At 60.7% G+C, this 26,541-nt stretch overlaps 1 protein-coding gene across 5 annotated transcripts; it reads right to left on the bottom strand.

The window, feature by feature from the left end:
• Positions 1-1,944: 1,944 nt before the first annotated feature.
• On the bottom strand, positions 1,945-26,541 carry PTH1R (parathyroid hormone 1 receptor). 5 transcript variants are annotated; one of them, XM_045080692.1, is made up of 17 exons: positions 26,380-26,541; positions 24,133-24,188; positions 21,651-21,773; positions 21,037-21,139; positions 11,532-11,634; positions 9,502-9,636; positions 7,767-7,877; positions 7,545-7,663; positions 7,290-7,384; positions 6,894-7,089; positions 6,275-6,428; positions 4,630-4,690; positions 4,219-4,285; positions 3,895-3,989; positions 3,153-3,294; positions 2,997-3,038; positions 1,945-2,487 (listed from the first exon to the last, which is right to left on the bottom strand). In XM_045080692.1, the coding sequence occupies exons 5-17, from the start codon at positions 11,614-11,616 to the stop codon at positions 2,104-2,106; spliced, it is 1,686 nt and encodes a 561-aa protein (XP_044936627.1). In that variant the 5' UTR covers positions 11,617-11,634; positions 21,037-21,139; positions 21,651-21,773; positions 24,133-24,188; positions 26,380-26,541; the 3' UTR covers positions 1,945-2,103. The 5 variants fall into 5 exon arrangements, with proteins under 5 accessions (XP_044936627.1, XP_044936608.1, XP_044936616.1 ...); XM_045080673.1 differs by lacking the exon at positions 21,037-21,139; XM_045080681.1 differs by lacking the exons at positions 21,037-21,139; positions 24,133-24,188.

Here is a 26,541-nt window from a genome sequence, read left to right on the forward strand (position 1 = left end):
GAGTGGGCAGGCTGGCCCTGGCCTGGGGGCTCCAGGCCGAAGGCCAGAGGGCCCTGGCCTAGGGCCTTGGACTGGTGTAAGGTCCAGTCCTGCCTGGACATCCTAGAGAGGGGGAGGCCTGGCCCTGTCCTAGGGGGTATTAGTCTGAGGGGTGAGCACAGCCCTATCCTGGGATGGAGGTCCCTGGTCTGTGGGATGAGGCTCAACCCTGCCCTGAGGGAACCCAGTTTGAGAGGAGACGCTCGACTCTGTCCTGGGGTCTCATAGACTGAGGGAAAAGACATAGCCCTGTCCTAGGGGTACCCAGTCTGGGTGTTTCAAGGTGAGCTGGCCTCATGGACTCTCCTTCAGAAGCCTCCTGAGAAGGAGTCTGGGTGAGAAAATGGGGCTCTGGGGCTCATCCAGCTAGAGGCCTCGAGGACTGCCCTTGGGGTGGGTGGGATGAGTTTTCCAGAGGTCCCATAGCTTTGAGGCCTGAAGAGGGGCATCACACAGACCCCCCCCCCGGGGGTGGGGATGGGGGGTGTCTTTTTTGACTAGGTCTCCTTCTCCCAGCCAGGTCCTTCCTTCATGCAAGGTCCTTCCTTCCTGCGACCTGCTTCCCACAAGGCTGCCTTTCCCCTGAGGCCTGAGTAACCACCTTCCGCCTCTCCAATGACATGGGGACTCTTCTAAATGTGGCTCAAATGCTGCTCTCCTGTACAGTTTCCAGTAGCTTCCAGCATTCACGGGAGTCCTCGGTGCTCAAACTGGCTCAGTGGCCCTGCGGGTCCTGGCCCACATCTCTCCCAGCGTTCCAAGCACATCAGGCCCCGTGGACCCCCCACGGGTGCACCAGGCCTTTGGGCCATCTTTGCCCTACCTGCCATCTGGAAGGGCCGGCAGGGCTGGGCCCGAGGCTGCTCCGAGTCTGTCTACACCACCCACCACCTGAGTTTGTGGTCCCGGCCCGATGACCCCTCGCCCAGTCCCCAGTGGGGTGGGGGTGCTGTTCGAGGTGGGGGGCACTTTCCAGATGCCGAGTCCACAGAGAACAAAATGGTTAGCGCTGGCGATGAGGGAAGGAAGGGCCAGGCAGGGTCACTAGCTGGTACGGGCCCAGGGGCAAGGCTGGCCTCAGGCTTGAGAAGGAAGCTTGTTCTGGTCAGAGCGTGGGGTGGTTCCCAGCACCGTCGGGCCAGTTCCCAGCATCAGGCGAGGAGAGCCTGTGTTGCCCTAGGGCCCAAGACTGGGATGGGAGGGGTACAAGGAACGCAGCGGGCGGGTGTTGGAGAGGGGCGCTTAGTGGCGATCTCGGACCCCCCCCCTCCCCGTGAGCAGGTGTGCTGAGTCCTGCAGGCTCCGACGCCCAGCTTCGCCACAGTTCCTGGCCCGAGCACAGACCTCAGCCCATGTCTCACTTGATGGCCTCAGCACGCCCCCTGCCCTCTCAGTCTGGTGGCCAGAGGCCTGTCAGATCCAAGGTGGGGGCTGGGGATCCTATGTGGAGGTGGTCCCTGAGTGCCCCAGCCCCCAAGGGACACAGCATGGCCACCAGACAGGAAGGAAGGGGCCTGGAACAGGGCCAGGGACCCAGGGACTTGCTGTCCGTCCTTGGCGAACAGTGAGGGGGTAACAGGTGAAGAGTCAGCCGAGGAGCCAGGGCTTCCCCCGCCCCACCACTGCTGCCCCGGGGCCTCGGCAGGAGCATCAGAGGCGGCAGCTGGAGCTGGTGGCAGGGAGAGGCTGCGGCCCAGCTCCCGCATGGCTCTGCGGGGCCCCTGTGTGACCCCAGCAAACGGGGGTCACTCTTGGGCTCTCCCAGGTCTTTCCTGCTGGACTGTGCCTGGGCCCAGGGACTGGTCTGTGGCCCCTGGAGCACCTCCAGAGGTAAAACCCAAGAACGTCTCCATGGCTCCCCCCCTCCCCAAGCCCCAGCTCAGACCACAGGAAGCTGCACACGGCTTCCTTTTCCCTTTTCTTTCTTTTTTTTTTTTTGTTTTCTTTTTTTTCCTCTTTTGTCTTCCCAGCCCTAGCCCTGAGCGGGCAACCGTCCAACCAGCCATCTCTTGGTCCGTCTGTCAGCCCTTATGCCCACGGGTCCAACCCTGGCTCGGTCCCCGATCACATGACCGTCTCCCACTCCTCCTGCAGTAGGGCTGGCGGCCGCTCCGGCGCCGAGGCCTCCTCGTCCAGCCCCGAGCAGGAGCCATTGAGAAACCCGTCGTCCTTGGGAGCAGCCGCGGCAGGTGGTGTGGCTTGGAGGATCGGGGCCCCTGGCTTGGTGTGGCCGGGGAGTGGGGGGTGGCCGTTGGTGGCGGTGGTGGCAGCAGGCAGCAGGCGGGGGCTGAGGGGCAGGCCGAGTCCCGTGCGGGGGCCTACGTTGGTCACACTCGTGTGAGACACCATCGGGCCGTAGCTGTAGCTGCTGCTCCCGCTGCGGGCCTTACGCTTGAAGTCCAGTGCCAGCGTCCAGCGGCTCCAGGATTTCTTGATCTCAGCCTGTACCTGCGATGGCCCAGAGGAGGCAGAGCGTCAGGTAGACCCCTCTGCCCCACGTCTCCCCTCCCCAGCCCCAGCCGTGCCTGCATCCCTGCCCCTACGACACTCTGCACCGAGTGGAACCAGAGGCGTGGGGTGTTACTGGAAAATTCCAATGCCAAGCAAAATCCTGTCATCCTCAGAACACGGTGCCTCCCTGCAGGCAACTGACACACCCCAAGTCCACAAGGCTCAAATGGCCCCAGGGGTGGCTGAGTCGTTTGCTCCGGATTACGGAGCATTCAACCCGTGGGGCTGGGAACACGCGGGCTCTTGCCAGAGAGTGAGGAGCCCGCAAATCCTAGCACATCCTGAATCATCTGGAAAGACTCTCTGCCTTCAGAATGTCCTCAGGGCTGTTCTCAGAGGAGCAGAGGAACCAGACAAGAGAATGAAAAGACCGGATTTGGGGAACCCTGGCCGTTCCGCGCCACCCCCCTGCCTTGACCCAGGGCTGCTCCCCCTCCCACGCTTACCTCGCCATTGCAGAAACAGTATATGATGGCGACAAAAAATCCCTACGGACAGAGGTACATGGGGTCAGGGCCCAGAGGCTGCACCTGCTGCCCCAGCCCAGCTCCCCGCCGCGCCCTCCCCCCGCCCCCCACCAGGCAATGGCCAGGCCTGCGCACCTGGAAGGAGTTGAAGAGCATCTCGTAGTGCATCTGGACTTGCCAGAGCGTCCCTGAGACCTCGGTGTACGGCGTGGCCATGAACACGATGTAGTGGACGCCGAAGAGCGGCATGAGCACCAGCGTGGACTTGAGCAGCTTCCTGGGCCAGCAGGGGCAGGCGGCTCAGCGACAAGCCGCCGCTCCCCGGGAGGCACCGTGCTATCCACACCCACCTGCCCGCCCCCAGCTCTCAGGCTCCAGGAGCCTCGAAGGGGCCTGCGGCCCTGGCCAGAGCAGAACGACCCAGCTACCCAGCTAACCTGGGACAAAGTGTTGATAAGGGCCCTTGGGGCCTGCACCTGCTGGTGCCTCCGGGGACACTCACTTCCCCCCGGCCTTCCCTCTTCGCCCCACAGCCCTTTCCTCAGAGCTCAGCGGAGCTGCCGTCCTCTCGAAGCCACCCGCTGCCCACCTGTCCCCTGGACTCGCTATAATCAGCTCTTCCAGGAGGGGTCTGGGTTTGCCCCCCACATCCCCTGCAGACCCCAGCCCTGAACAGCCCAGGTTGGCTCTGGGGTGGCCCCAGAGACTGGGGCAGATCCCATGACTGCTGGGTGAGGCTGGCCAGGGAGTCAGGAGCCGGGTGCTTCCCTCGACACAGGCTCATTCTTGGGGCCTCTGTCTTTATTTTAGTGCACGGTGCTGGGGTGTGATGACCCCGGTGTCCCAAGGAGCCTCGGGCCCGGTGGGCGCAGCTCACCGGTACTGCTGCCGCGTGTCACACCGGCCGGCATTGGTCTCCCGCAGCTTGGTGGCGAGCACCCGGACGATGTTGATAAAGAGGATGAAGTTGAGCTGTGGGAGGGAGGGAGGGAGGGCTGCGTCTCGAGGTGCACCATAGCAGGTTGGGGGGCGAGGGTCCAGGGACCTGAGGCCCCGCCCAGGCTTTCCCCCACCGATTGGGCGATACGGGGCTGTGGCGCTCCAACTCTGGGGTCCAGGGAAGCCCGTGTAGTCCCCATCAGGGGCTGGTCACCGGCACCTGCGGTGCTGCCCCCACAGCCCTGCAGCTGCCCCTGCTCACCACGATGGAGGCCAGGATGGGCACCTGAATGATCCACTTCTTGTTCCCGGAGCTCAAGTCCCAGCACCTGGTGGAGGCCGAGGCATCAGCTCCCACCCCCGTGCTCCCGCCCCGGGCCTGCCCACAGAGTGGCCCCAGAGCGGGTCTGCTCTGACAGCAGCTGGCAGGGATGAAGGACGGGGGGTGTTGGGTGTGGCCAGGCCCAAGGTCCCCCTAAAACGTTACTTTTGAAACAGCCTCCTCTGACCCTGAGAGGGCATCTGGCTGAAGGCTGGACAGAAAACCGAAGCTGGGTCCATTCAGGCCCAGAGCACAGGAAGCCCCTTCCCATGCTTCATGGAGGAAGAGGGTGCCAGGCGTATTTCTGACCTGTACCAGAACCCCGAGGCCCCCCTCTCCGCCCGGACCTACCCGGTGTTGGCCAGGGTGGCTCTCACGCTGACCCACACAGCCACGAAGATGGCAGGCAGACCTGTGGGCGCAGAGCAGGTGGTGTATGAGGGATCGCAGGCGGCACCCACGGTGTTTCTCCCCTCAGCACACCCTGCCAGGCCCATTCTTCTCATCCTTAATGACCCCCGGATGATCCCATCACTGTCCCTGACCCCCCTCACCCTGGGCCCAAGGGCTGCTTGGTGACACAGCCACACGCGGGCGTGGGCTGCTCTGCTCCTCCCGCAGCCTCCTCTTGGGGCTCCTACACTCAGGACCCAGTTCAGCCCTCCGCCCTCATCTGGGTTCGGCATCTCCTGCCCACGCGTGCAGACCCGCTGGAGGACCTCACTAACTTCCCCATGCCCGGTCCATTCCTCCCTTCCCTTTAGGCTCTGCTCTGGGAGTTCCTATGGGGAAGGGGCCTCGTATCAGCATTTTTCTATCCCAGCAGCCCCCACCCCCGCCAACAACACACAGACACCCAGTTTGAAAGGTCCTAGCCCCATGGATGAGGCTATGTGACAATGACAGTTGTCGTTCCAGTCTGAGTGAAAGCCACAGGGGAACCTCAGTGTTCCCAGGCCCGAGTCAGCTCAGATGACACATGGTACCTCTGAGTGAGCTCTGCCTCTAGAAGGGAGCCTGGGTTCCGACTCTCCACCCCCTCACGCTTTGTTCTGGGTCGGGTGCACCATTGGGAGGGGCAGGGTGCGACCCGTGTTTATGGTGGGAAAAAGAGCTGTGACCTTGTTGTGTCACCAAGTTCTGTTGTTCCAGATCTGTGTGTTTCCTGCCCACCCTGACACCCTCCAGCTCCAGAGTCCAGGTCAGTTCCTGGGACCAGGCCCAGGTCTCCCCCCCAACCCCAGGGCTTGCTGTGGGGGAGGTCAAGGTCAGAGTGTGTGCCAAGGGGCTGTGGCTGTTGACCCGAGAGCTTCTGGGTGCTGAGTGCAGGGAGGGCTTCAGCCGCTGGGCCTACCCCTCCGCAGTCTGGCCAGTTGCCCCGGAGCCCAGCCAAGCTCTGGAGCTGCCAACAATAATGGACAATTATCGGTAACTCAATCCTGGAGCCCGTGGGGGAGGAGTGCAGAGCCCCAGCAACCCATTCTGCGGAGGGGCTGCTGAAGCCCTGACAAGGCCGAGAGTCTGGCCTGGGGCTCTGTGTCATGGCTCCTGCAGGCCGGGTGGCAGTGGTGTGGACAGCTCCACGCGGTGAGGGGGCTGGTAGGGAAACAGGGCTCACGGAGCAGGGAGTATCCCAGACCTCAACTCCAGCCCTAACGTGACCTCCGACTCACCATCCCACTCTGATCCTGAGCTGAATCCTGGCCTGGGAACACTCCCTACCTCTCCTGGCTGAACCCCAGCACCAGGTGAATCTGCCTCCAGGTGAGCCCCAACCCCAGGCTGAGCCCAGGGGCGAATGCTGACCGCGGCCAAGCCCTGGCACCTGAGCCGGGGACGGGGTCAGACTCAGAGAAGGAGGTGGGCAGGCCACCCACTGGCTCCCCCACGTCTAGGTCGGGAGAGGCCGTGTGGGTGCCTCACCCTTAGTGCCCCTTTGACCCTGCTGCCCATGGTCCCACCCTTGCCTGTGCCTCTGCCCGCCTCGCCCTCGTACCCCAGCCGAAGACCGTGAAGCCCCACAAGTACTTCTTCTCTGAGAAGAAGGCCATGAAGATGAGGCTATGCAGGTACAGCCCCTCCACAAGAATCCAGTAGTAGTTGGTGGCCAGGAAGTAAAGGAAGAAGGTCACAGCTACCCTGCAGCCCGCCTAGGAGAGCAGCTGGTGTCAGCCAGAAGGCCGGCCTGCATCTGGGGAAGTGGGGCGATGGGCTGGGGGATGGCTGGGGGCTGACTGGTCCCGCGGGGAGGCAGAGCCGGGCTCTGGTCAAGAGCAGAGCTGAGGAGCCCGAATCAGGGGCAAGAAGGCACTGGGTTGGGGGGAGCGGTTGGGGCTACTGGGCTGAGACAGGAGTACTAGTGCAAGTGCCGGGAGGGCAACAGTCACAAAGCCCTTGGCGGCAGGGCTGGGGAGCTGGGCGGAGGAGGGCTGCGAGGGACCCGAGAGACCCAGTGAGGTGGCCTCCAGCGGCTGGACGTCGGTGATAGCATGAGGCCGGCAGGGGGCGGGGGCGGAGCTGGAGGGGGCGGAGCGGCGGGGGGGCGGAGCTGGAGGGGGCGGGGCGGCGCGGGGCGGCCCGGGTTCGGCCGCCCGCAGCGGGAGGGGGACACTCACGTAGCCGGCGGCGGCTGCGGCGGGCGGCGGGGGCGCCTGGGCGATGGCGCGCAGCTCTTCCTCGGTGAGGCGCTCGGCCTCATCGAGCGTGGCGCCCGAGTAGAGCACCGCGTCCTTGACGAAGATGCTCACGGCGCGAAGCATGAAGGACAGGAATAGGTGCATGTGGATGTAGTTGCGCGTGCAGTGCAGCCGCCTGCGGGGCGCGCGACAACACCGTGGGTGAGGGCCCGGGGACATGCAGAGGGTGGTCGGGACACCAGGCTGTGCGCAGCGCGGGGGCGGGGACGGGGAAGGTAGGGACGCCCCGCCCCGCGGTGGGGTGCGCTGAGGGGAGGGCTGGCACCCCATTGGCCCCGCCCCCCCGACCCGGCCCCGCCCCCTCGCCCTGCCCACCTGAAGTAGGCCAGGATGAGCACCGCCACGGTGAGGGAGGCCAGAGACACTGAGTAGCCCACGGTGTAGATCATGCCCAGGCGGTCAAACACCTCCTGTGCCGGTGGGGACACGCCATCAGACCCTGGGACTCCGGTTAAGGGTCAGAGGCCAGGTTGAGGTGATGGGAGGCGTCAGGCCTAGCTCAGAGGCCACCAGTGGGGTGGGGTGGGGTAACCTCATCCAGATCAGGGTGGGGAAGGGAAAAGCTCGCACCCGTTCACGAGTCTCATTGGTCAGGAACTTGACACATTCGCTGTAGTTGGCCCATGTCCGGTTATGCCCAGGCACCAGTTCCCAGCTGCCATTGCGGTCACAGCGACGGTAGGCATGGCCTGCAGGCCCATGGGGAGGGTCAGGGCACGCAGAGAGATCTGGAGCCCTGAGATCCAAGTCCTGGCACCCCTGTAGTCCCCACCCTACTCCAGCCTGCCTTACCTTTGTGATTGAAGTCATAAATGTAGTCGGGACAGGGAACGGCCACCACCTCACCTGGTGCCCCCAGCGGCCAGCAAAGGATGTGGTCCCACTCGGGCAGGCAGGGGCGCCCTGTGCCCACAGAGACAGACAAGGTGGGGGACACCAGTCAAGTCCATGGTTAGTGACCCAGAAGAATGAACACACCTGTGGTCGCTGGCTCCCTCAGGGACAGGTGTACCCCAGGACTGGAGAACTCAGGCCTAGAGTGTTCTGGAGAGAATGTATTGAGCCTTACTATCTACTGTGTCTTGCATAGAATTGAATCCCTGGCCTCACAGAATTCACCCACAGTCCCTGTATGCGGATACTGGCACTGACCCTATTTTCTAGATTGGATGGTAGAGGCCCAGAGAAGCATGTGATTTGCTGGGGTCGTATAGCCCAGGGCCCTGCCCTCCTCAGGTGACTCAGCCCCTGGCCAGACCTCTCTCTTTTTCCTCTGCTCTTGGTCTCACCTCCAGGTGTCCCTAGAGAAGAGCAAGTGCCCAGACTCACTCCCTCAGCTGAGAATGCTCTCCATGGGACCCTTGCCCAGGATCCGGGGCAGGAGGCAGGAGGTCCAGCTTCCAGTCTGAAGAGCTGCTGACCTCACCCAGGGGTCTACCTTCCTTACTTCTAGTTTCTTCACTGGGTAGCCAGGATTGACTAGATCAGCCCATCCTTCCATCACCATCCCAGACCACCCTAAGCACCTGCTATGAGACTCCAGTGATCACGCGTAGGGGGAGATATAATGCCCCAAATCGAAGTGGTAATTGTGGGATTTAAGACAGGGTGACATATCCTACTTGGGGACTCCAGCCTTACAGCAGAGATACTAAGTGACCTTGGAGGGTCCCCAGCCTCTGAATCTTCTGCCTTCCACTCCCCCGCCCCCCTGCTCCCTACGTTCTCTCTGCAGGGCTCCAACCACAGGACTCTCCAGCCATCCTGGAAGGCTGCCTTGATGGCTGGACCCACCCCAGCTTGGTGAAAGGCTCTCTGTCCTGGGCACCATATTCCCAGCCCCGCCTGGCTAGGCCCACAATTCCCTCTGGTCCCTGGGGAGCCACAGGGTGACCACAGCCTCCCAGATGTGGCCCATCTGGAATCTGCTGCCCACCCAGCCGGTTCAAACCGGCCCTGTGGCTGCAGCCTGGGCTCTGCGTTTGTCTCTCCTTACCTTCCTGAGGGACAACACAGCCCTGCATCTCCCTCCCACTCTTCTCTTGTCCCCTCCTCGCCCCACTGTCTCAGCCCTGCTGCTCCGTGTCTATAGCCCACTACCCTATGTGTTTGGGTGCCCCCTCTTCTGACACACCAAGGCCCGGTCTCAGTTTATGCCTCCCGGTCCCCTCTCTGTCTCTCCCTGTTTTTGCACCTCTCACTGTCTCTCTGTCTCCCAGGTTCTCTGTCATCTCTCTCCATGGGATGGGCCATAGCCCTGGGTCCGCCCATGGGGGGTAGCGCGGGACAAGTTCTCTGTCCAAATCTCCTGGGGATCTGGCCCCGTCCAGCTGCCAGCCCCCTGCGCATGATACCTTGTGGGCTCTGTGTCCTCCCAGCCTCTCCCCTGCTTTCCTGGAGAGGGGAGCAACGACCTCTTCCTTCCCACAAGAGCTGAAGAGCATGAGTTCACACAGAGGCCAGAGCGGCAGGGTGAGTGGGTCCCGGCCGGTCTCAGATGGATGCCCAGGAGGAAGCACACACGTACCTCGGTGCCTGCTGCCAGTGGGCACCTCCTTGTCCTCCTCAGACTCAGGGTAGAGCTTCCCAGATGCCTTCTCCTTCTTAGGCTTCCCTGACGTGGAGGCAGGTACCCATCCTTTGTCTGATTCCATTATGTCAGCTGGGGAAATCAGGGTAGTCATGGCTGTCAACGGTGCTGTGGCAGGAGACCCAGGGTACCCTCCCGCCTCTGAGGCACCCCGTTTCTATGGTGGGGTTGATCCCTGTAGCCCAGGCTGTTGGGAGAGCTAACAAGTGAGAAAGTGCTTCACAAACTGTAAAGCTCTTGTTGGGTGCAGAAGTAGGCAGAGAGCACGGAGACTGTCTACAGGAGATCAACTGGGAGTGAACGCCGTGCAGGTATGGGACCAGCTAGTGGGCTGAATGGTAAGTGTGGGCAAGACATGGACAGAGGCAACATGCTCCGACCCAGGCGTCAGAGCCAGAGCCTGTGCAGGAGGCCAGGGCCCCGCCAGGGGGCGCAGGACAGAATTGGACAGTAGGGGTGATGTTAGCAGAGGTTCAACAGTGAAAATGAAGCCTGGCCCCGGCACCGGCACCGCGCAGCTCAGGAAGCTGATGGTGTGGACGACATGAGCAAGTGTGTGCAGGTGTCAAGGGTGTTCAGGCAATTCTACCTACCTGTTCCCTGCCCTCGGATACTTGAGCTAGGAGTTCCCAGAGTCAACAGACTGGACAGAGAGCCCTGGAGGCTCTCTCTGAGTTGGGCTCGCCTTTCTCTCCATTAGAGAGCTGTTTGAGGTCTCTACCTCGCTGAAAAGTCTTCCTTGTTATCTGACTTGTGCCCCTTCAGTGACAGCCCGAGCAGGGCCCGGGCCGTCCCAGGTCAGGGTTTGCGGCAACAAAGCAAAGTTGAGTGCAGACATCTCAGTTGGGCTAGAATGGCTGTGCCTGTTATCCTGTCTGATCCTGGGGCATTAGTAGGGAAGGGGGCAGCGGGACGAGGTAGAGCAGGAAGAGAGGGGCTCTATGAGGATGGGGCGTAGGGGGCGGAGATGCCTCCGGCTTCCACAACTAGGAAGAGCACTGGGTTCAAGACCCAGAGTTCAGGGGCCCACCTGACCCCCAGACCCTGATGTGACTGGGTATGGGAATCAAAGAGCCACCAGCGAGGCCAGTGGAGACAGGGCGGGGACTGCAGAGACCATGTGAATGCCTGTGACTATGAGCAAAATCCGTGTGCTACAGAGTATGTCACTGTGTGCCCTTGGGTCCTCAGCATTCTAGGGGCCAGCTCCAGACAGGAAACTGCTCTCCTCGGCCAGTCGGCGGCGCCTGGGCCTCTTCCAGGTCGATGAGACTAATCAGACAGGCGGCAGAGGCCTGGATGAGTGCTAATGAGCTCCCATCTCCGCTTCCAGGAAGTGGACTCAAGGAAGAGACCAGCTGGAGATGGGGCAGGAGCTGGGAAGGCAGGTGCCCCTCCCACCTTGACCTTGGCAGGGGTCCCTGATGATGCTGCGCTGGTGTGCAGAAGCGCACCCGACCCCAGGTCAAATGCAGTCTCCTGGACAGTGACCATGACTCAGAGTCATAGATACCATCCCTACCCCTCTATCCTCCTCCCCGTCCAGTCCCAGTCCTCTGACCTTGAGACACCTCAGCCTTGTCCTCAGACCAGGTGGCCTTCTTCAAAGATCTACTTATTCTTCTGGACCTGCCTTGGATACCTCCTCCTCCAGGAAGCGGTCCCAGTGTACCCCTCTCAGGGCTCCTGATTCTGTTGTGTCTTGCCAGATCTAAGCCCTCTGGGGCTGATTCGGACTGTGGCTGCCTTTCTACTGCCCTGATCCCGCCCTGGGAGGGAAGGCTCTGCATTTCAGCCTGCTGACTTTGATCACAAGTCACCCCCCTTTTAAGTGGAAGCCCCCTCTCCTGGTGCCGGTTGGTTCTGCATCCTAGGCTCTCACCCTCATTGGGCCCCTCCCCTCCCTCTTTTGACCTCGCCCCCAGACCCTCCTCCTCTGGCCCCGCCCCACCCGGCTCCGCCCCCACCTGGCCTCTGCAGGACTTCTTTGAGCCGCTTCTGGCACTGGGCCTGGGCGCGGTGCAGCAGGAAGATCTGCTCCTCTTTGGTCATGACGTCATCTGCATCCACCTACCAAGTTGAACGTCAGACTGCAGGCAGGCCTTTCCAGAGCACTGGCAGGTCCCACAACCATCCCAGCCTCCCTGACGGATTCCCCCCTTTCCAAAGACTCCTGAGTCTAGAATTTGGGAACTCTGCCTTGTGTTGCTCCCATTTTACAGATGAGAAGCTGCAGCTCCGAAGGGTAGAGTACCAGGAGGATAAAAGAGGGAGGGGGGATGTCCCCTGCCTGCCCGCTAGTAACCCTGCGGGCTACTATTCTCTGTCCAGTCTGTTCCCCAAGGGTACATGGGAAAGGGATGGAATGTCCCAGGATGGCTCTTCACAGGATCCTGTCTGCTGGGGACCTGGTGGGGAGAGGGGGCGGATAAAGAGTGGTGAACTCCAGGGAAATAAACCAGGCCTGGATTCTTTCAAGCCCTAGTACCCTGGGGGACCTTGGATGTCACCAATTTCCATCCTGGCCCTCTCCCCAGTCACTGCTTTCCCCAGTGAATGGTGAGTGCCTCGGCTGCTTCCACGCTTGCATTCCCAAGAGCTAGAGGTCCAAGGAATTGCTGGCGAGTGGTCTGGTTGGGCAGGCACTACTGTGCCGGCTGTGAGTGGGAGTCACCCACATCTCACTGCTTATCTGGAAGCTCCTTCCCCTGAAGCCGACCCTGCGTTCTGATGGTGCCAACAGGCCTTCGCTCCTGCTGTTCCCCCCGGAAAGTCCTTCCTTCTCTTCCTTCCAATCTGCACACGCCGCGCACTGCCCAACACCCACCGGCGTCATTTTGACGAAGAGAACAAGAACATCATGGGCGTCGGGGGAAGGGGGGGGTCTCACCCTGAATATGTGTTCCCCTGACTTAGATTTCCAAGTGGGTCAGCGTAAAGGCAGGATCCTGCCCTGGGGACAGCTCCGTGTGACCAAGGCTAGCCACTTCCATGAGTGGGACCTACAGAGACTACTACATCCCTCACATCCTCCTCCCCCTTAAGTGAGACTGAGTCCCCTCAGCCCCATCCCCCGGGGGCTGGGCCATGTCTGTCCTCTTAGATCCCTCAGTCCCACGGCAGAGCCTGGCCCCCTCAGACCCTCAACAGGCAGAGCTGCCGCCCCTCAGCCGTCCCAGGACCCGTCCCCTGTCTGAGTGGGGCGTTGCAGGGCGGAGAGCCAGGGGGAGGCAGGGGAGGAAGGAGGCTGGGGAAGGGGCGGGTTGGCTGGGCGGGGCGGGTCAGGGAGCCTGGCTGCAGGGTGAAGTTAATTGACCGCGTCTCTCAGTGGCAGCAGCGAGGGCTTCCAGGGCCAAGGAGTCTCCAGTTGGCTCCTCCAGGCTAGGCTTCCGCTGGTTTCACTTAGCGGAGGCGCGTGCGCGTCTGTGCGCGTGCACGCCGTCCAAAGGCCCGCGCTCACCATCTGGCCGCGGGTGCGCGCTCGACCCGGGGCGCTGTCTCAGTGCGTCGTCACGTGGGGACTGTCCAGCATGTACTTGGGGGACGTGAGCCTCAAGTGTCTGGGAACACGCGTGTGTACCTGGGGTTCTGGGCAAAGGTCGACGTGTGTGTGCGTCTGCCAGTGTGTCCTGCAGCTGTCCCTAGCAGGCGTGTCTGTCGGTGGTCCATGCCTGCGTGTCTCTGGAGTCTGAGTTGCACCCTGAGATCTCGGCTGGCTCAGTGGCTATGGACCCCCACCCCACACCAGGAAGGACTGGAGCAGATTCCCATGTGCTCTATTCTCCCCCAGCTACAGCAGATTGGGGCAGAAGTAGCCTCACCCGATGGGGCTCGTGGGGGAAGAACTGGACCCACCCTAATCCAAGGGGCTCTGGCATTGAGGATCCAGGCTGCTGAGGAGTCTGGTCCCCAGTGTAGCAGCCCTGCTCACTTGGACCCATGATCACTCCCCTTTGCTACCATTTCCACCATTACAGCGAGTACCTCCATCAATAACCACCACCCGCCATCACCACCCACCACCACCACCACCGTCATGACCTCGACCAACCACACCAAACACAACCATCACCATCCCCTATCACCACCACCACCTGCACCAGCACCATTCCCACCATGAGTACTAACTACCATTACCAGGATTATAACCAGCATCACCACCATCCCAACCATCACCACCACCCGTGCTGTTGCTGCCGTGACTCACCCCCACCACAGGTATCACCACCCCCTGGATCACCACTACCACCAGCGCCATCAAAGGCAACATTAACACCATCACTGCCGTCACCATTACTGCCAGCAGCCCCATACCCACTGTTGGTACCACCTGTGGCATCCTCTGATCCTTACTCCCTCACCACGGCCCCGTCCCCACCCCTTCCCCTGCCCACCTCCATCTCTGTCAAGACAAACAGATACTACACCATATTTTTTCCAGTTGATGGAAAGCTCCTGAGTGACTGAGGCTTCTACCAGTCTCCAAAGACTGGCACACCAGCCCTCCCAGTAGACAGACTGGTCCACCGATGTGGCTGAAGGCAGGCAGTCATGGGTTGAAAATGGCCCATTTGACAGATGGACAAAGGGACAGGTGTGCTAGCTAACACCCACACTCAGCATCCGCCTGCCGCTGTTGGGTTTATCTCTCTGGAGCCAAGAGGAGGTACCCACTGTTCTCTGGAGTCTGGTATCCATGGTGGGGCTGGGAATGCCGAGGGGAAGGGAAGGGATGTGCCTCCAGCACCCCCATGGCCCCCAAACTCCTCCATTCCTCCAAAGTGACGGAGGCCCCATCTCTGGTCTCCCTGGACTTGTAAGGACCCACTTCTCTGTCCCCCAGTGATGGCACACTGCAGCAAGAGGAGTCTAAACCAGAGTCCAGCAAGCACCTACCCAAGGAAAGGAGGGAAGCTCTGCACCAAGTTCATTCCCACTTGCCTTGAAGGGCAGCTCCCCTGCCTGCAAGGTCCCTCTTCGCCACCCCCCTCCAGCTGCACCCTGTCCTCGCCTAGCAGATTCTGCTAGCCAGCACTGGAGCTTGAGGCCCATCGCCACCACTGACTGGCTCTGTGTCTAGGAAAGTTGCTTAACCCTTGTGATCAGGATGATCCAAAGGCTGTTGGTGAGATTCAGTGAGAGCCTGGGCATGGGTGGGGGCAGCGCAGAGCTGGTGGCTGTAACTGTTCCCGTTAGCGGCTGTGGCAGCATCAGATCATGGCTCTCCTACTCTGGTTATGGGCACCCCTCCTTCTGGGCACTGACGGTGGCCCCAGGCCGCAGACCTAGAGTGGCAGGGGGAGAGTGGGTAGATCACCAAGTCCAGGGGGCCACAATGAAGGGTGGAGGGTGGGGAGCAGGGAGTACAGGAGGGCCTACTGGGGGAAGTGTGCCCGATGAACTTTTGGGAAGATCCAACCTAGACTCCCAGTAAGAGTCCAGGTCACTGCCAGGCCCCTTGGGCTTGGGGGCCAAGAGAGCTCTTGATCTGTCTCTGCCCTGACTGGGGAGGTCCCGTGTCCTGGGGTTGAAAGGGGGAAGTGCAGGCAGCTGATCCTCCTCCTGGCCTGGTGAGTCTGTCTGCTGCTCCCTCTCCCCACTGTGCCCCTCTTCCCCTTCCTTGGCAGAGTCCAGGTCTCTCTGGCCCAGCTCCTGGTGCTAAGAACTCAGGCTTGCATCAGTTTACATCCAGAGGGCCCGTGGATCTTGGGTTTTGGGGGCAAGGGCTGAGGGACCCAGGGCTGGATCACGGCCTGGGGTCACCCACCACTCATGGGGCCACCCAGCCTGGCAGCAGCTGTTCCAAATGCCCCCTACATCCCTCCTATGGTCTTGGGTTAGGGCTCAGCTTCAGTGTTCCTCGCTGCAGCACGCTCCCCATGTTGAACCCCCCAACCCAGAGCCTCCCTGTGAGCTCAAGCGTGCACGGTATGCTGTTTGTGAACGTGCAGGGGGTAGGGCGATGTCCTGACCTCAGGCCTGAGCGGGGAGGATAGGGACGGGGGTAGCCTGGGAGCAATGAGCCGGTGTCTGGGGGTTCCAGGCAGAGTGCGGGTGAAGGCTGGAAGCCAGTCTGTTATTTACAAACATAGAAGCTGCTGTCCCTGGGAGAGAGTAGTGTGTGGTCAAGAGGCCCGGATGTGTTTCTCATTTCTTGAGTTCAGAAGCTCAGACAAAGAGAAAAGCCATCTGCTCACTACCCCTCCCCTGCGGGGGCAAGTAGCTCTTTCGACCTCGGCCTGCAGGGAAGCCCCACGGAGGATGGTGTCCTCGGAGTTGGGGGTGGGAGCGGTGTTGGCAGTGGGGGTGAGGACAGGGGGGAGGCAGCATGAAGGCTGCTGATGGTGATGGAGGTGTGATGGAGACAGTGGTGGTGGAGAGAGCCAGTTCCACGCCACTGACCAGAGGAGGGCCACTCCTCTCCGTTTTTCTCCTAACTGCCAAATTCCACACATTTGCTGTCTGTGATCCCAGACATGCCTACATTCTCCTCCGGGCAAAACTCAGAAGGAAATACAAGGGCTACTTCTTCAGCGGCCGACACCTCTGCCTTTGGGAAAGGGGCTTCTTCCACTAGATGCCGTTAGCCTCGAGATGCCCTCTTGGGTCATCTCATCCATCCCTCTTCCCGGGTTCCTCCTGGTCCCCTGGGGGAAGGCGGCTGTGGGCTTCCCACTCACCTCCAGAGAAAGCGGACCTGCCTGGTCTCCAGCCATCCCTTCTGCCTGTTGGTGCCAGCCACTGACCCCAGCTCTTTATCCCCATCTCCTTGAACTTCCACCACATCCCCACCTTACGAATGGGAACACTGAGGCTCAGAGTCACAGTTAAAGAGAGGCAGCAGCCCAGGAGAAAAGACACAGCCCCAGGGACCCCCCTGGTGCCAGCCTCAGTCCCAGCATTCCTGAGTCCTCCTGAACCCTCCTGAACCCCATCAGGCAGTCGCCTCCCAGCAGAGCCTGGGAGGCCGGATGCACAGGGGGAATTCAGGTGTGGGGGCAGACAGAATGGGCATGGCATGGCGATGCTGGAGGTGATGGCATCTGGTGCTCAGCTCTAAAGGGACAGGGGACAGTGGTGCCTTGGGGTTAGCAGCTAGGGGAGGTGTACCTCCAGAAAAGGCAGAAGGAGTAAACCTCAGCTCACAGGGGACCGCCTTGTGACCTCCTGGCCTTCCTGCACCTCTTCTCCAGGTTCCACTACTGGGACCTGGGCTGGCACCCCTCATCGTCTCCCGTGCCAGCTGGCTAGGGACTGCTCCCCGCCCCTTGCTGCCCTCTGTCTGTCCGGCTGGCCCGAGCAGGCTGGGACGGGCTCCCTGCCGGGGACACTCCTGCCCCGCCACCGCTGACAAGTGCTGACTTTTCCTCCCCCTCTCCAGGCCTTCCTGAACAGGCTGCCTGTGTTCAGGGCTGGGAGGGGCTGGGGGGGAGGCACTAGCGACGCCTCTCATCTTGGCCAGCGTGGACGCCTTCAGGGCAGGGATGGAGCCTAGGATGGCGGAGTTAGCTGCTGGACCCACTGGATCTTCACGGGCCGCCTCTACCTGGCCTGCAGGACCAAGGTCCGCAAGGATAGGATGGCTTAACCCACCCGTATGCCTGGTCAGCAGAGTAAGATCCCGCCGTCGCACAAGGCCGGTCCCGGAGTTGGGGTTCTTTAGGGCTTGGACGTTTCCAAGTGTCTTTGCGAATCTGAGGTGAAACCCTGCTCTCTTTCCCAGTCACGCTGCATTTTGCAAACCACTTCAGGGGGTCTGCAAACCCCCCACGCCACGCCTTCTCAATCCTAGGGACTCTCTCCCTGAAAGAGCTGCCTTCCTGGTGTGGTGGCTGGACCAGGGAGTGTCCCCAGAAGGCCCACAACAGGAATCTGGGGGAGGCCGCTTGACGCCTCATTAAAACATTCCGGAGAAAACCCAAGTTCCCGGGAGGGCTCGGCCCCCCTCCTCCCGCTCTGTCCACAGGCCCGTTCCCAGAGCTGGGGTGTGTGGGGGGGTGTTTAAGGGCAGGTGATAAAAAAAACCTTCAACAAATCAATACAAAAATGACAAATAACCCACAGAAAGATAAGTAACGACTCTGGACCAGCTCTTAGAAGAGGGACAATAGGCCAATGGAAAGTCAAAAGCTCACCGGTAATTGGCAAGAGACACCATTTTTCGCCTGTCAGAATGGCAAAGGTGGCACTACCCCATGAGACAGGGGTGTCGGGGGAGACCCTCCTGCTCACTGCTGGCATTGTGAGTCGCAACCCACACAGACGGGCTTTCTAGAGGGCAGTGCAGCCATGTCCAGTAAAATGAAAAACGTGATGTGCTTCAGACCTAGCAATGACAGAATCTAGAAATACCCTACAGGGAAACTGTCACACAGGGGCACAAGATGGCATTTCCAGGAGCTTCCCCACCACCATCTGGAATCACACGCGCACACACAAAAAAGGATGCAGGAAAGATCTAAAGGCACCTTTGCAGATTTTGGAATACTATGCACCATTAAAGAAAACAGATCTATATTTACTGACAAGAAGATCTCCAGGATACACTTTTGAGTTAAAAAAAAAAAAAAAAAAAAAAGCACACGGCAGAGCCTTACCTACAGACAGATGCCATTCATTTAAAGACACACAGAAAACAACAGAAAAGACTGTCTGCTCTATATGGACACAAAAATCTTTGGGAAGATTTGGTATCTTTTGGAAGTAAACAGAAAAAGTTCTGGGAGGCTGTCCCCATCCAGAGTGTTAAAAGTGGCTTTTTCTACGGGGCGCCTGGGTGGCTCAGTGGGTTAAAGCCTCTGCCTCCGGCTCAGGTCGTGATCTCAGGGTCCTGGGATCGAGCCCCGCATCAGGCTCTCTGCTTGGCAGGGAGCCTGCTTCCTCCTCTCTCTGCCTGCCTCTCTGCCTACTTGTGATCTGTCTCTGCCAAAGAAATAAATAAAATCTTAAAAAAAAATAAAGTGTTTTTTTTCTAGAGGCGCACTGGGACTTGGGAGTCATCAAGGATGAATTCTGTTTAATCTGTATTATATGACTCTTTTATGAGAAAGAACATATTCAAGTATTAGTTCAATTAAACACAAGAAAATTAAAGTAAAACAACAGAAGGATTTTATGAAAGAAAGAAACAAAGAAACAAAGGAAGGAAGAAACAAAGAAACAAAGGAAGAAAAAAAAAGAAAAGGAAGCAAAATTTTGAAAACCCCACAGTGGGACATGGAGCTCTCCTGTCAGCACGATTCCTCGCCTCGGTTTGGAGGAAGAAACTCAGTGTGAGAGTGAGAAGACCCGGGTTCAAGTCCCACCTCTGCCACAGGAACCTCAGGGCCTTTTCCCATAAAACGGGTGGGTGAAAAGACGTATTGAGAAAACATTTATGACGGTTTCTAGCTCAGAATCGGAGGACAGTCATTGTTCAATACGTGGTGGTTCTTTCTGGCCTTTAAAAGAGGGCCGGTGGCCATACTGGCCCCGGAGCAGGGAAGGGGCCCCCTATACTCTTAGCCACCGCAGCCCTTTCTGAGTGGGACCCGAGGTCACATCTCTACGCTCAAGGCCCACCCCCCATGCAGACCTGCTTCTTCTCCCACTGCAGTTTCTCCTTTACATGTACGTGCGCTGGGGGCGTCCTTAGGATGAGGCACCTCCAAGGATAAGATCACCCATTCGCCCCCTACTCATAATCTGTGCATCCATCCCCTCCTTCAAAATTTACTCCTCCTGACCCCCAGCCCACAGCTACTATTCCCCGTAACACAAGATGGACTGGCTAGCTGAGTGTGGCCACAGCCGGGGTCCTCCCAGCGGGACGCTCTTTGGTCCCGAACCCTGAGATCTCAGGAGATGTGAGCCTGCTCCTGGGGCTGCTGGGCAGGCAGCACACAGGTCTGGTGACAGGGGCTATTGGCTGAGTTTGGTGGGGTCGGTGGGCATCAGCACAGATCTGGGTGTGAACGGCAGCCCCTGGGTTCAAAAGCAGAAACTGGAGGCCGTCAGTCTCCCGCTGGTTTCTCTTGAGCCCGGGGAGCCCACAGGGTATGGGGTGATCCTCAGGCCACATCCTCTAGCTGTAAACCCAGGGAAGGTCCAGTGTACACATGGCCTGAAAATCTAGACACTGACACCCCAGCAAGGTCTCAGGGCAGACCCCGCCGTGGTATCCCTCCTCCAGCCCGGCCTTCATACCTGAACCATGGCTAAGGGAGGCAAATTCTTTGCACGTGCCTCAGCTTCCCCAGAAGTCAGTGCGGGGCCCTGGTGGTGGGGGGGTTCCATGATCCCCTCCTCATGGAGACACAGAGCTTAGCACTAGACCGGCATGCAGTACAAAATGACCATAGGGATTGTGTGCTCCAGATTACTTTAAAAATGGGAACAGTAGCAAAGCCTTTTTTAGAGGGTTGTGGGGAAGATGAAACTAATACTGTAAAGTGCTTGGGACAGTGTCTGGCAAGTAGAAAGCACTAAAAAAGCATTTATTAAATAAAAATAAACAACAGACCTGGGGGCACATGTGTTCACAAATGCACGCGTGCACGCGCGCACACACACACGTACGCACGACTATGCTCCTGCAAGTCACGTGAAGACCCAATGCTTGGGATACGTGTGTCCACAGGGGACACACGCTTACACGGACCTACGCAGAGTCCCCATGAGCCCCGCTCTGACACACAGACAGCTCTCAGCACACTCATGCCCATTGTCCTTCCTGTCTCTCCCAGCCTGGCCCAAGGGGCGGGTGGGGAAATGGCTCATTGCATGAGCCAGGTCCTTGCATGTACATGTGCATGAGTCTCTGAGCCTCAGTTTCCCCATCTACAAGTCCTCGTAGGGGGTGAGGTCTCTGGCTTCAAGGAGCCAGGGTCGCGAGGGCACGGGCACCAGGGAATGGGGCATGCTGAGGTTCCGGAGGAGAAGAGAGCCTCACTCAGGGGATTCTTATGCAAAAGTTCTTGCTGTTTTTTACAGATAGGGAAACCAAGGTGCAGAGGATAGCCCCCGGTCCTATGGGCCTTAGAGCTGGAGGAATCCCAGAACTCCTGCCTTCCCGCCTCAGGTTCTGCCTGGGGTGGAGGGGATGGAGTTGATCAGGAGAAGGGGGCTGCCTGGCTGCCTGCTTGTTTCTCTAGAAGGCAGAAGCCCCCACCTGGGAGCTCCTGGGGAGGAAGCAGGGGCCTTGAGGTCGGACACACAGGCAGACAGCCTCCTCAGCCACGGGCTAGTCCCCTGGGACGGGGCTGCTCTGCGGTCTGATTGACTCCCCAGGTCCTGGCCCCCAGTTTCTGGTCCAGGAGGAGAAGGATGCTGTCCTCCGGTCTGTCTACTCCTGCTCCGAGAAGCTCTCATCTCCACCCGCCTTTGTCTCTTTTCTCTCTCTTGCCTTATCTCCCGATCTGCCTCTTCTTCTCCCTCTGGTTTCCCCTCTTGGCTCTGCTCTCAGGAGGGTATACATGGGGGTCCCTCACTCACCAGACTCCCCCTCCAGCATGTTTCTCCTGGAGGAGTGTTCTGTGAGGTCAGTTCCCTTCAGGAGACCTCCATCCTTCTTCCATGCCACACCACAGCCGCCTCCCTGGGCAAGGGCGTCCACATGTTTGCACGCATGTGATGGTGAGAGCTGGAGGGGACCCCTAAATCCTATCCCCTGCCTGGGTGATTCTGAGCTCAGACCCACAGCCCTGTGTCCTGGGTGGCAAACAAAACTTGCAGAAGACACAAGCCCAGGAACAAAGTCTGTGGGACCCTACATCAGGGCCAAAGCCCAGGCTACTGCTAGATCACACTGTCATCCCTAAAGAGGACACAGCCAGAGTAGCGGTGCTCACAGAAGCAGAAGATAGAGGAACCCCAACCACAGATTTCCAGACCTGGATTCCGAACCCAGGCTTCAGAGCTAAGAGGACCATAGGCATCAGGAACCGAGTCCAGACACCCCAGAGACAGCAGGCACCCAAGCTCTGTTGGAGGCGACGCTCGTCCAAAGTTCGAATTACTCAGGGAACCTAGACTCTGTGCCCTGGACCCACCCCAGGGACCACAGAGCAAGCCCGAAGCCTGTCCTGGAGTGCGGGCGAGGGACTTACCAGCGCGTATGCGGAGCTGAGCACGGGGCAGCAGAGCAGGAGCGCCAGGCCGGGCGCGATCCGGACGGCCCCCATCGCCACCGCCTAGGGCCCCGTCCCTCGGGGCAGCCGCCGCCGCCGGCCCTGGTGGTGGTGGTGGTGGGGTACAGAGCTGCGTCAGGCCGGGCTGCCCCGCCCACGCCCGGGCCTAGGGGACCCCGGAGGCCAGGCGGCCCGAGGCCCCGGGGCCCGGCGCGGGGCCCATGCGCCAAGGGCTAGCGAGCGAGGGAGCGCAAAGGAGAAAGAGAGGGAGGGAGGAAGGGAGGCAGCCGGGGGCCGGGCGGGCGGCGGGCGGGCGCCGAGCGCTGCGGAGCTGCCCGTCTGCCTCGGAGCGGAGAAATCACATCCATATGGCCGGGCCCCCCGCCCCCGGCCCGCCCCCCGCCCCCCCCACCGCGCCGCCTTTTCTGTCTTTTTCTTTTTTTCTTTTGGGGAACTGGGAGCTGCGGCTTCGCCCCACGCCCAGTGGGGGAGGGGTCGGGGGAGGGGTTGGGGTCGCGGTCTGCGGGGGGCGAACCGGGCTGTTATTTTTAGCTTCGCGGCTAGCTCAAGGAGGGGAGGGGGGGCGGGGCGGGGGGCGCGTTTTGAGCCGCTCGGGGCGTGCAGCTTAGGGACGCGATCCCAACTTTGCAACGACACTGAGCCCTTCGGTGCTCGGGCCGCCAGCTCTCTGCCCCTCAGCCCCCTCGGACCCATCCTGCCCGCGGCCGCTTCCCGAATCCTCTCCCCATCCTGGGCCGGAGCCCCGCCTGCGCCCGCGCGGCTGAAGCACGCCTGCGGCCGGGACGCTCTGCCTGTCGGCCTGTCTGTCAGTCCGTCTCCAGCTCCCCCAGCCTTGGCCTCCGTTCTTCCAGCAGCCCCGAGCTCCGTTTCGGTCACTCCCTCGATCCCTCCCTCCCCTCCCCCTTCTCTCTCTCTCTCTCTCTCTACGAAAACATTTGCAAGTTTCCAAAAAAGCCACGGAGCCCAGCGGCGCGGGGCTGGCGGCTCCACCGGGCTCCGAGGAGGCGCCGCCGACTGACACCGAGACCGACCAGCCCGCCCGCCCCGGCGAGGCCGGGAGTCACCCCTACCCAACGCCGCCGCCACCCCTCGCCGGGGCGCCGGCACCCCGACCCCGACTTACTCCGAGCGCGCCGCCGCGGCCCCCGCTTAGCCATGGATGTCGGGGACCCCCCGACAGCCTCCCCAGGACAGCGCCCCGTCCGCGGCCCCGGGGGCACTTCATGGGGCTCTCGGGATCCCCTCTGGCCGGCTTGGCCTCCAGCGCCCCCCGCCCGGCCGCCGCTCGGAGCCGCCGCCCGCCGCGCGCGTCCCTCGCCTCGGCGTCTGCCGCTCCCCCTCCCCCCGCGGCCGGGCGCCTCTTCCCTCCCCCGCGCCCTCCCTGGGCCTCTCCCGCCCCCGCACCCCCCCCCCCCCCCTGCGCCGCCTCCGCCACGGGTGTGCGGAGCGGCCGAACGGAGCCCGCTGCCCCTGCCCCGGGACGTTTCTCTAGAGGCCGCGCCCCGGGTCGCCAGCGGCGGGATGTGAGTGTGTAGGGGACGGGGCCAAGGGAGCTCTGACATCGGGGCCCGGGAACGGAGCCCGGGACGCTGCCGCCGCTCCATTCTCTTCTCCGGGAAGCACAGACGTTATTTTTTCTGATCGGCCTGCCGGGGCGGGTGAACAGGGGCCTTCAGCCGCGAAGCAGGACCTCTTCACTGGAGGTACCCCGCGCGCCCCCGGCCGCGGCGCTGTCTGTGCGCCCGCGCGACTCCCGCTCGGGCTGGACCGGGGTCCCTGGGGAGGCTGCTGGGCCGCCAGCCCCGCTCCCGGCTCGGCCGCCACCGCCCTCCTGCCCCGCCCCGCCCTCGCCTGGACCCCCAGCCTCGGGAACTCCCGAGTGGGTAGGTCCGCAGAGCTCTGGACCCGCCCCCGCCCCTGCCCGCGAGGGCTCACGTCCCTCTCCCACCCTCCCGAGTCTCCCCCCGGGTCCGGGTCTCTCAGAGTCTTCGACCCTTCCAGACGCCTGCCCGGTCTCCCCAGCTCCGCCCCGGAGTCCGCCGCTCCAAGTCGCCAGACCCGGGGCTCAGCGGGTACCCCCGCTCCCGAGGCCCGCCTCCTTCTCCACCCCTTCACAGCCCCAAACAGTCCCGGCGGGCTCCGGTCCACCGGGGACCCTCAAGTTGGAGGAGGAACGGGAGGAGCCTTTGGGGGCAGGGGCGGGGTGGGGCGGGGTTACGTGCTCCGGCTCGGGAGGGGACGCTGTAGCGCTTAGAGGAAGGGGTCTGAGACCCCAAGTTCGCCACCTTTCAGGATCACGCAGAGAAGCTGAGATGCTGGGAAGGCCTGGGATGCCTGGAGCAGAGGGCTTTAAAGGATGGTCAGGAGGAAGCTAATGTGACTCTTGGGGCCCTTGGAGATATTATCTGGGCTAAGTGGCAGTCCCTGCTCACCCACTTACCGGTTGTGTATCCTGGGCAGGACGACTTCCTGCTGTCTGGGCCTCAGTTTCCTCATCTGTAAATCGGGGACTTGACCAGCTGATTCAAAGGGCGCTTTTAACTTTACTGTTTTAGTGCTGCAGAGTGTGGGTGTCCAGACCCATGCTGAGCTCTGTGGGCTCCCCAGACTCAGCCTGTGGAAATTGAGCCCCTCACAGCCCCCAAACCAGCCCCCACCCCATCTCAGGGATGGTCCCTACCCTTCATGTGAATGGATCTGCAAGCCTAAAGCCTAAGGCCACTGGAATCCAGCTCTAGCCAGCTTCTCTGGCAGTCTACCTTCCTCTAGGCCCAAACCCACCCATCTCCCATACACAGTTGTCTGCTTCCCTAGGAGTCTGTGGCCATATCCTCCTCTGGGCCCCACTACTTTCAAGTTTCTTGCCCAGGTGATTAAGGATGATGCTGTCTGAGGCAGTTTCCTCCAGAGGTGACGCTCCCCAACAGGTACTGTCCTCTCGACTCCCGGCCTGCTCCCCATGCTCACTCCCCTGCCCTTGCCTTTGGAGTTTACTCTGCTGGGATCATGGTTCTCTGCCTGGTGTAAAGAACATCCCTCCCTCTTTTTTTGTGTGTGACCCCATCTCTTCCATTACTTGGGGGGGCTGTGATTTGGGGGCTACCCACTGTGGTGTGTGGATTACTTGGGAACAGGGACAGAGGATCAGGTACGCAGAAAACATCTGTGGTTCTTCAGTGTTACATTTTGATGGTCTCTGTTTTATGTCTCTGTTTCCAAGCCGTTCTACTCTGTTTTATGGCTTTATGACTGATCACCCCTGCCCTGTGGTGGTAGGAAAAGAACATTCACAGAGTCACTGGGGCAACTGGGGTAAAACTGGGGACTGATGTAGGGAGTCCTCAGATCTGATACCAAAAAGCTTGAGATTGGGAAACCAACAGTATTTGTAGTGGGGAGGACCGGGGCGGGGGGTTGTGGGTAGGGCTGCAGAGAGGGGTCCAGTGGGCTGTGGGGCCTTTAAGGGTGTTCTTCTAGCTGTAACGCATGTGCCTCACCCCAGAGGTCCCTGCTGGATATTCCAGAACTGTTGGCTGAGGCAGATACCCTAAGGCACCTCCTGGCCCCTGGTTAAAGTGCCACCATGGGGATTGGGTGTCACACATTAACTGGTAGCACCCCAGTGCCTGGCAGAGGCGGCCAGCCCTTTTTGTCAGGCAAGCCCCAGGGCCCCAAGGGTCAGTTTCTGGTCAGTTTCAGGGACATTTGAAAAGGTCTGATTGGAGGGAGCGAGTCCCCTATGGGGACACCCATCTCTAATGGGGACCTAGGAGGAAGAGCCAAGATCCCTGGAGCTCAGAGCTGGAGAAGGATCTGGGCTCTGGCCCAGTGGCCCTAAACTGGACTCTGCTGCTGTGAGTAGGGGTCTGGCCAAGCTATACAGACCCTAGAGCTGGGGTGGGCCCCAGACTCAAAAAGGAAAGACAGAGGCTCAGCTCTCAGCCCTGCAGCCTGGCTTCAGACCCTCAGAAAACCCCTTGTCCCGTTCTGGGGGTTCTCTGGAAAAACTGGCCTGTAAACCCTCAAGAGTTCATCTCCCAACCTTAGCCCCAAAGTCAGCTTGAATCCCCATCTCAATCCTAATCCCATCCTGAGCTCCCCCCACCCATGTGGAGCCTTTATCCCAGTCTGACCTCTAATCCCTGGCTGAACCCTGACCCCAGGCTGAGCCTCCACCAAGCCTTAATCCCAGGCCTCTCTCTGGTTCCAGGCCCCTTTGGAAGCTTTTCAAGGCAAGGGGCTGGTAGAGGAGGGGATGGCCAGGTCATCAGTGAACCAAGGTGCCACTTTTATAGCCATTTCGGCTGCTCATAAACACCCCCCACCCGGATGAGTCACTGGAGGCTCCCACAGCAGCTGGTCGGGCAGCCCCCTCCCCTTGCAGCAGGAAGCCTGGTTTTCTCACCTCTCAGGAAGGCCAAGGGAGGGAAGCTGGGGGCACAGGGGGCCGGGAGGCTCTGTCGGAGGCAGGGAGCACTCCGGGGGCACCTGGAGGTGTGGGCTTCCTGTCACAGACTCCCTCCTACAGTAACGCCAGAACCACAGACATCCCCATGCAGGCATTCCTTGTGGGCCCCACAGCATCACACAGGTAAACACACACACACACACACACAGGGGTACCATGGCCTTGCCTTGCCCCTCCCGGCTGCCCTCGCGTCCCAGGCTTGCCTTGGACCCCACTCACCTAGAGCCCACAAGGTCTTCCAAGCAGGGCCTGGAGACTCAGAGGAGGCTCACGTTGGCCATGGAGAGGCCATGGATGGTTCTAGCAGCTTCTGGGGCTCAGGCCTAAGCAAGGATGTTGCTGCTAGGGACAGGAAAAGGCCTGAGTGAGAGCTTTTGGTTG

Source organism: Mustela putorius, unplaced genomic scaffold (genome assembly GCF_011764305.1).
Source record: "Mustela putorius furo isolate JIRA1106 unplaced genomic scaffold, ASM1176430v1.1 tig00000095_pilon_pilon_pilon, whole genome shotgun sequence".
NCBI classification, from domain to species: domain Eukaryota; kingdom Metazoa; phylum Chordata; class Mammalia; order Carnivora; family Mustelidae; genus Mustela; species Mustela putorius.